The sequence below is a fragment of the Mus pahari genome, chromosome 2 (assembly GCF_900095145.1).
Source record: "Mus pahari chromosome 2, PAHARI_EIJ_v1.1, whole genome shotgun sequence".
Taxonomy (NCBI): domain Eukaryota; kingdom Metazoa; phylum Chordata; class Mammalia; order Rodentia; family Muridae; genus Mus; species Mus pahari.
The window spans coordinates 4,732,508-4,742,402 of NC_034591.1; the positions used below are offsets into that span (position 1 = coordinate 4,732,508).

General features: G+C 36.3%; 1 protein-coding gene across 2 annotated transcripts in view; it reads left to right on the forward strand.

The window, feature by feature from the left end:
* The window catches only part of Slc25a40 (solute carrier family 25 member 40), a 26,674-nt gene extending 19,609 nt beyond the window's left edge, over positions 1-7,065 (forward strand). For both annotated transcript variants that reach the window (XM_021191412.2, XM_029533649.1), the window contains exons 10-13: positions 1,036-1,145; positions 3,417-3,498; positions 5,657-5,737; positions 6,036-7,065. In XM_021191412.2, coding sequence (XP_021047071.1) covers positions 1,036-1,145; positions 3,417-3,498; positions 5,657-5,737; positions 6,036-6,142 — 380 coding nt within the window. In that variant the 3' untranslated portion in view covers positions 6,143-7,065. The remainder of the gene's footprint in view (positions 1-1,035; positions 1,146-3,416; positions 3,499-5,656; positions 5,738-6,035) is intronic.
* Positions 7,066-9,895: the final 2,830 nt, after the last annotated feature.

A 9,895-nucleotide genomic window follows, 5' to 3' on the forward strand; every position in this document is an offset into this window, starting at 1 on the left:
AAAAAAAAAAAAAGAAAGAATCTTGATGTTGCCTTATTCTTTTCTAAGATTGATATATATCTGTGTTAATATTTTTTAAAGTGTTTCATTAGCTACTTAAAGTTTTCTTCATAAAGGTTATATGTATTCTATATTTTATAGGTATACTTCACCTTCCAGGTTTGGTAGCCTTTGCTTGTTATTTTGTTGGGTGTTGGGTACTGAACCTGGGACGTTGTATGTGCTAGACCAGTGCTGTCCCTTTGAGCGACTATATCAGGCCTTGCTGATTCTTTTTTAACCTGTATTTTTACAATAAATATGCTCCATAAAACTTTGTGGGTAATAAAGTTGCAATTGAATTTTGCCTATTTAAAAAAATGAAGAAACTCTAATGAGTGTAAACATCTTTTGAACTTCTTTGTAGATAATGTATATTAGGTCTTCAGTGTTTTAACTTTCATTTATTTTAATTTCCTTTCTTCCTATGTATTAGTAGTTACTTTTGATACACGTTTTTATTACATATCTTTTACCAGAAACATCTTTTTATCTCTGTATTTCCAAGAATTTGAGTTTGCTTTAAATGAGAGTGTTAATTTTATCAAGTGTTTTCCATCATAAGTAGGCTCTTCCATGGCTTTATTAGTACAGTGTGTGGCATGAGTCATATTAAATACCCTTATACTTCTGGACTACTTCATCTGGCCGTGGTGTAGCCTTTCATGGCACTCGGGGCAGTGCACCTTGTCTTCTCTTGGTCCTTACCCTGTTCTTGCCAGGAGACTGCCCGTTCCCTGACCTTTCTCCTGCTGGCCCTGTCAGGGTTCTCAATTTTATTTCAGCAGTACTGATGTAGTTGTTTTTGTTTTCTTAAAAGATTGTTAAAATATTTTCAGAATTTCAGTCCCTCCTTCTAACCCCACCTAATTTTAGGCATAAAGGGCAGCATATCAAGAGTAGAGTTCCTGATTCCCTTTGATTTGTAACATCATAGTTCTTTCTCTAAAGTGTACAATGTTTTCTAAATTGTGCTCATGTCATTCTGTCTTACAGCAATGTACTGGTATAATTATGAAAATTTAAAGAGGTGGCTTTGTGAGAAATCTGGCTTATATGAACCAACATTTATGATCAACTTTACTTCAGGAGCATTGTCTGGTTCTGTAAGTTTGTTGTTGTTGTTAATATTCCAGAAAATTTCTAATTAGTATTAAAACAGTACAAGATTTTATCAAGCATTTCATGTATATTGAGAGGACACTTTTTCCCTGTTTCAAAAAAATAAATTCTACTATTTAAACTTTTAACATGTTCTTCCTATCAGTGTTTTTATTCTACACACATTTGATTTTTAATAGACTTGTACTGGTTACATAATTTCAGGTATTATGATTATGTGTGATATAGCACTTTTTAAATAGTATTTTATAGTACATCAATAAATGTTAGTCGATATGGTTAGCTAATAGTCATGGAGTTGTGGAGTTTTGTCTAGTATGTATCATCAACTCAAATAGATAATGTCTAGTCTCTGTTCCTGTGTCTCTTAAAAAGTATTTGGCTACTTAGAAATTTCAAAAGGAATTTTGAGAAACATTAAAACTAAAAGGGAAGAATCACAGCGGACCATTTTTGGGTTATGGTGAGAAAGGATGAGCTTTCTCACCATACAAGTGGTATAGATTCATCTCACTACTGCTTTGGCAAGAAAGTGTTGCTTTAGATCCACATACTTCCAAAATTACCGTGTGATCATTTATTATTTCTGACACATACAGATTGCCCTTACAGAGCAGCAAGACTCAGTACTCAGTGTTGGAGAGGTGGAAGCAGGAAGCTTGAGTTCTGGGCCAGCTTAGACTGGTGATGACAGCCTTTGTCTTTAAAGACAAACAAGACTTAGAGGGGCTGAGTGAAGAGGTGGAATGCTGTAGAAAGTTGGATAGGAGCAGTAGGAGCAGGAATTAGAAAACAACACTCAGATCTAATGTGTGTCAGCTCAGCCAGCATGTAGTAGGCACAGAGGTAAAAATAATTAGAATCGAGAGATGACCCAAGGAGGCACCAGCTATACAGGAATAGGAAGGTCTCCAGGGTAATGTTGCTACTGAACATAGAAATGTTGATGTTTAATAGAAATTATTGGTTACCTTAACAACTTTCAAATAAACATTTGTCTGTGTAATGGGAAAAGCTCGTGAATGTGATGGTGCCACAGAGAGAACTGTCCTAACTCATTTAGAATGCGTGGAAGCAGCCTGTAGTCTCCATGTGGTTAGTTGTGGAGGGGAGGAGATGCAGCGCTTTCAGACTAGCTGCAGTATTTGCAGCTGATTTGAAGAACTACACATTGCTGAAATGATATAATGGGGTTTAAAGAGGAATTTGTAAATGCATTTATTCAAATGTGAACTAGGAAGCAAAAATATTAGATCTGGGCATTATATCAGATACTATGAGAACATTTTTAAAGGAATTTATCTGTTTCGATCTCACTTAAGACAGTATGGAAAAAGGTGATAAATTGTACCACTTTGAGAAGAGTTTAGAGATGTCATTTTTTTAACCATTGTTAACTATATATATCCATCAAAAGGTACATAGAAACTGAAAGTTTGAAGTATATTTTCATTAACTTTTTAATTTTTCTAATTACTTGAAAATTTTTTTCTGGAAATTTTCATATGCTAAGTTCACACTGGAGAATTTCTACTTTAAAATATGCTAAAAAGGGGCTGGTGAGATGGCTCAGTGGGTAAGAGCACCCGACTGCTCTTCCGAAGGTCTGGAGTTCAAATCCCAGCAACCACATGGTGACTTACAACCATCCGTAACAAGATCTGATGCCCTCTTCTGGAGTGTCTGAAGACAGCTACAGTGTACTTACATATAATAAATAAATAAATCTTAAAATATGCTAAAAAGCTGAGTGTGATGGCTCAGCCTGTAATCCTTAAAGCCAAGTGTGAAGGCTCTGCCTGTAGTGCTAACACTTGACAAGCATGGCTGGAGTGTCAGGACTTCAAGTAGTCTTTGGCTACACAGTTGAATTGAAGGTGAGACTGAGCTACATCTCACACACACACACACACACATACACACACACACAGTACATAGTAAAATAGTATTGGTGGCACAAGAGAATCAGAAACTGTGAACACTGGTATAAAGCTACAGAAGTCTGATTCTGTCTTTGCCATTGGTGGCCATGTGGTTTTGGGAAAGAAAACAGGGACTTTTCTGAGGCTGTTCTTTGGAATTTTATGATGAATACTTGAGCTGTAACGTGTTTTCTGCACTAAAAACTTTAAGTATATCTTGTTTATTTTAAATTTCAGTTTGTGATTTTTGTCATTATCCATATTAAATAATAATGCTAATAAGATTTTAAAATACTTTTTAAAAATTAAGGATTTAAATGAACTTTTTGACAGTTTGCAGCTGTTGCAACTTTACCATTTGATGTAGTAAAAACACAGAAACAGACGCAACTGTGGACGGATGAATATTGTAAATGTAAGTTTAATTTAAAGCATTTTAAGATATTGTTTGTTTCCCTGGTGTGATTTTATTAGGAATACATAAAATCAGAAAACACTGTTGTTTTTCTGAGATCTTATTCTTTCTTAATGAAACTGATAAAGATGTACTGTTAGAATAGAAAAATACTAAGAAAGCTTTAGAAATCTTAAAGCTTGTTTCTTGTCTGCTAACTTCCATGAAGAAAAAAAAAAAAAAAACTACCTTTATCATGAAAAGCTAAGTTGTTATAATTTTTCTTCAGGTTTGTTTTCAAATCCGTATTTATTCACTAAGTACTCTTTGAAATAAATCAATAAAAGAACTCTAGACAGATCAGTATAAAAGATAACAAAAACAAAAAACTGGCCATTCAAGACCATGATAACTATAAGACCTTGTGTCCAGAAAGATGGTGGAAGGTCACTGAGCCACTGTTTCTCATGACATTTGTCTTAGTCAGGGTTTCTATTCCTGCGCAAACATCATTACCAAGAAGCAAGTTGGGGAGGAAAGGGTTTATTCAGCTTACACTTCCACATTGCTGTTCATCACCAAAGGAAATCAGAACAGGAAATCAAACAGGTCAGGAAGCAAGAGCTGATGCAGAGGCCATGGAGGGATGTTATTTACTGGCTTGCTTTCCCTGGCTTGTTCATCTTGCTTTCTTATAGAACCGAGGACTACCAGCCTAGAGAAGGCACCACCCACAAGGGGCCCTCCCACCCTGGATCACTAATTGAGAAAATGCCTTACAGCTGGATCTCATGGAGGCATTTCCTCAAGGGAGGCTCCTTTCTCTGTGATAACTCCAGCCGGTGTCAAGTTGACACACAAAACCAGCCAGTACAACATTGATTTTTACATTTCTTATTCTCACAATTTTATCCTGTTTTTTCACCTTTATTTCGTTTCCTTTGTAACCTATAATTTTTTCTATAATGAAGGTATACTTACCTCTCCCATGTGCACCGTCATTTATTTTGGTTTAAAAATGTAGCAAACTGGCTGTTATTGTGCATACCTGTAACCCCAGCATTTGGGAGGCAGGGGCAGGATTATGAGTTCAAAATCTTCCTAGTGGATGTACTAGGTGAGACCCTTCTTGAAAAGAAAGGAAGAAAAGGAGAAAAAAAAAACCCCATGGCATGGCAAGACTGAAGGAATTATCCATTGTAAAAATGTTTTGTATAAGCTTCATGATAGTTTATTTTAATGGAAATGAATTTTCTAACCTGCAGTTTTTCTTTTTTGCATAAAGATGGCATTATAATGTTAAAGAAATGTTCTTTATAGATCTCTGTAAATTAATCTGAATGACTTTATCTTTGACCTACTAAATACCAAGTTTCCTCTAACATTAGGCACTAACAAAGCCTAGGAGGCAATTATAGTTTTATTCTATTAGTTCTTATAGGCTATATATGTGAATTTAGTGGCATCCTCTTTAGCCAAGTTTTTTACAGATGTGTGCATATTTGCATATAGAGCTTTCTTCTTTTTAAGGAACCCAGGCATTCAAAATTGAACTTGAGTCTGGTGGCTTACAGCTGTACCCCACCACTCAGGAAGACTAGTTAGAAGTTTATGAGCTTGAGGTTAACCTCAGCTACAGAGCAGGTCGGGCAGTCAGTTCATATTTGAGCATAATAAAAAAAGATTGATAATAACTCCTAAACAGATCCTTCTTATAATGAAATATATTATTTATGTATGCTTTTGTGAGGGTTTAAATGAAAATGGTCCCTATAGACTCCTATATTTGAATGCTTGATCCCAGTTGTGGAACCATTTGGAAAGGCTTAAGAGGTATGGCCTGTTAGAGGAGGTGTGTCATAGAGGGTGGGCTTTAAGGTTTAAAGAACCAAGGCCAGGCTCAGTGTTTCTCTCTGCCTGCTGGCCGAGGGTCAGGATGTGAAGCTCTCAGCTACCACTCCAGCAACATGTGTGTCTGCTTCCTACCATCACCAGAAACTAAGTCTCAGAAACTGTAAGCAAGCCCCCAATTAAGTGCTTTTTTAAAATAAGAGTTGCCTTGGTCATGGTGTCTCTTCATAGCAATAGAACAGTAGCTAGAATGGATCTGTGATATAGACTATTAAGCTGTGTTTTATGATGGTCTTATTATTTTTTTTAACAATTTTTTTTAACATAGTTCCTGCATCTTTGGGTATGTCAACCTGGACTATAATGAAGAACATTGTTGCTGACAAAGGATTTTCTGGGTTATTTACAGGTAAAAGTCCTTCCTTTACAGAGTCTTTGAACACAATCATTCATTTTAATCTCCTTCTACAATTAGCGTCTAAGCAAAAAGCGATAGGTAACATTTTATATTTATTATTTTCTCCTAAATATTGTAATGAGTTAAAAATAAATGTTCAGTAGTAGACTTACAAAATTTGAATTTAAAGTTGGGAGTGAACAGTTTGACCTAATCTTTGCTGCCTATTGATGACATATGAAGACAAATGCTACATTAAAAAAAATAAGGTAAAATGTGATTTGTTTTGTTTTTCCCATTCTCTTTTTAGGTCTAATTCCTCGATTAGTTAAAATTGTTCCTGCTTGTGCCATTATGATCAGTTCATATGAATTAGGAAAGTCATTCTTCCAGAAGCAAAATGTTGAAAGTCGGTAATTCTTATGATGGACATTTGACTTGAAATAACAACCAGAGCCAAATAAGATGAAAATTTGTAGGCAAGATGGTTTTTTTCAACATTATTATCTTACAGTATGACTTTATGTGCCTTCCCTATAATTTAAATGAATAATAATTTCTAAACCACCTCTAAATCATAATCATAATTTGAATTATTTAATTTTTTGAAATATTAAAAACATAATCCAGAGACTGCAGCCACTTAGTACTCTTGCAAAGAAAGTTGCTTCTTAACAGGACAAGTTTTCTGAGTGCAAATATCATTACACACTTCCTTTTAAATTAATGCTGTGAATGTGGGGCACATCAGAACTTTTGGACTGTGTACTAAGTAAGCACTGCAAAGTAGCGAGCTAAGTATAGTCCCACGCAGATTCAAATCAGAAGGATCAACATTTCAGTAGAGAGGAGAAGAGCTGCCATGTGGCATTACTCACATTCCCCAGATGGTGCCCGGTAACTTCTTTAATTCAGGGGCATTGCATTCCCTCACTCCTGTTACTGATTTAAGGCATCCTGTAGTGGCATGTAGCATAGAATTTCCCTAATGAAAAGTATAGCCACTTTATCTGTGTGAACCAAAGTATAATCATTTACATGGTGTAAATGATTGACAGTTTTAGTGACTAACAACCCTTATCTAATAGTTCTGTTGGAGGTATATTTTCAGTAGTGACAGTAAATGTATATTTACTAAATCTGGATCTGCAGTAGAGAGCCTTGCTGTACTTAGACTAGTGAAAATAACTAGTTTGGGGCACAGAAATGGACTGCTTGTAACTAGCTTACCTTCCAAGTGTCATTGTTTGTAGAGGTCTTTAGGTTAATTCTACAATGTTTTCTTTTTTTTTTTTTTTCTTTTGGTTTTTCGAGACAGGGTTTCTCTGTGTAGCCCTGGTTGTCCTGGAACTCACTTTGTAGACCAGCCTGGCCTCAAACTCAGAAATCCGCCTGCCTCTGCCTCCCGAGTGCTGGGATTAAAGGCATGTGCCACCACAGCCTGGCCTATAACTTTTTCTATTACAATCAATATTCCCTAGTCTAAAAGACCAAAATATAAAATGCTCCAAAAATTTCAACTCTTCTATTTGATGTCCCAAAATGATGCTGCTATAATCCCACACCTTCCCTCAGGTGACAGCATACAGAACACAGGCACATAGAAACATTTAAATTGCCTTTAGGCTATTTGTATTAATTGTATATGAAACACATGAATATATTCATCACTTTAAGTAGGAATGAGGTTTTTAAAAATGACCTTTATTATTTGTTGTACATGTCTATGTCTGTATATAGATGAAGGCGAGAGGAAACTTTGAGGAGTTAGTTCTCCCGTTCCACCATGTGGACTTTGGGGTTTGAACTCAGGGCGTCGGGCTTAGCAGCAAGTACCCTTCCCACTCTGAGCTCAGGAATGAGATTTTAAGTATAATGAGAATGCAGGGGTAGAATACTGTGGCTTTGGAATGTGTAACTTAGAGTCTGATCTCTGGCACAGATGATAAATAATTTAATAAGTAAGATGGCAACACAAGAAATGCTATTCTCTTTTACTTATCTCTATAAAGCAAAAAGCACTTTATCACCTTCTGTGTGTATTCTATGAAATATGACGTATACCCTCCCTGCCACAACAGCATAATGTATTTTAGTGACAATGATCTCTAGGGTTGGTAGGCGAACAAATGCATTTTGTATCATAGTGGAAAGTGTTTGTATGTTTCATCAGAAATAAATGATACACGGTTTATTGTACCATGTTGTTTTACATTACAATCCTGTGTTGATTTACATTAAAAATTTAATATATCCGTATGTGTATTTGTGATTTGTAGTAGTAAAAAATTTAAAATCCTGACCCAGGGCTTAGACAATTTATGTTCTCAGATGAAATACAATGAAAGACGCACATAATCTTAATTTTTTTAAATATGCCTTAGGCATTTAATAGCTGTACACTAGCTGGGCAGCTACCTACCCTCCATGCTGTTAGAATCTACTTAGCTATTGTTAACCCCGAGTTATCACTTACTGTTTACTATGTTCCCCCTGGGTTACTCCTAACTCCAGTGGGGCAGCCCTCTGGGCCATGTTCTCTTGGCTCTTAGCCTATGGTGGCTCTCCTCCTGCACGTTCTTTGTGGCAGAACCTTAGCCTAATGAATAAAGATTTCAAGGGAGTAATCTCTGAGTGAGGAGTAGGTGGGACTTCCCGGTTGGGGAGAGGAAGAGAGAGACAGGAGAAGGACTTTCTTGTGGAGAGCTTGGAAGCACAGTGTAGGTAGCCAGAACACACACACACACACACACACACACACACACACACACACACACACACGGTTAGAATATATATAACAATTTATATAGCTTACAAAATTATGATGCTAGTTTCTGTGCCCAACATTGCGTTACCTGTTGATCCTAAGCTAAGATTGTGTGGTTTTTCCTTCAAGTGACATCTCAACTGGAATCCAGAGAAAAGTACAGGGACAGGGCACCCCAGCCAGCACTGGGAATTGGGAAGTGTGGGCCATGGGTGGCAACATCCCACCATGGGAACTTAGCATTCGTGTGGAGGGATTTTGGACCGGCCTGTCCTGTCCTCCAGTTCCTTGCCAGTGGTAGTGTGGATTACCATTTAATATTTCACACAACAGTTCTTCCTTTATTCCTGGTGGCTTCTTCCTGCTCCCTCAACCCCACCTGTGTCTCTTCTGCTCAGCTATTGGCTGTTGGCATCTTTATTCTCCAATCAGAATTACCTTGGGGCCTTCACTTAACATTACAATAGACAGTAAAAGACAAACCACAACAGTCATTTTCTTTCCTTTTTTTTTTTTAATTAAAATATATTGTGCTTGCTTAGAAATACCACTGGCTTTCATATACAATCACTATATAATGCTATGAAATACATACAATGAAAGTTCATTATTACACTTAACCTTTCCCTTAATTTGTTACATTTTTTTTAATTGAGAAAAGAGCAGGGAACTGAGCCCAGAAACATATTTGAAATAGTATCATCTGCTAATATGTGAAAAGTTTTCTTATACTTGCCAAAAATGATTATGACAAAAATAAGTTAAATACATTTTTGTTAATGACACATTGCAAGCAATGTAGCTAGATAAGAAGTGTAAATTGGGACTGGAAATGTGGCTCAGCTTATGAGCACTGACTGCTCTTCCAGAGAACCTGAGTTCCTTTCCCAGGACTCACATGGTAGTTCACAACTCTCTGTGGCTTCAGTTCCGCGGGCTTCCACAGGCACTACATACACATGTATAGGCACTACACACACATGTATACATACATACATACGTATAGGCAAAACACCCATACACAAGAAATTTTTTAAAAGACATTTTCCCTACATTTAACTCATTAGCATTAATATTTTGAAAATAACTTTTTGTTTTATAGTAGTATTTGAATACATTTAGTTTCTGAAATAAATATTGCTCTTTAAGTTTTCTCCAAAAATTTTCTCTTCTAAAATAATGGAACCATTATTGGCTTGAATGGCTATCCTCAGATATCACATTATAGTAGACAAACTAAGCTTTTGACCCTATATGCTTCTTAGGTTTTTGGTGCATACACATAGGATTTGCACAGTATGTATGCATGTTCTTCGTAATGTGCTTGGTTGTTGCCTGAATGTCATATGTCCCTCGTAGGTGCCTATGTTTAAAAACTCAGTCCACAGTTGGTAGCCTTATTT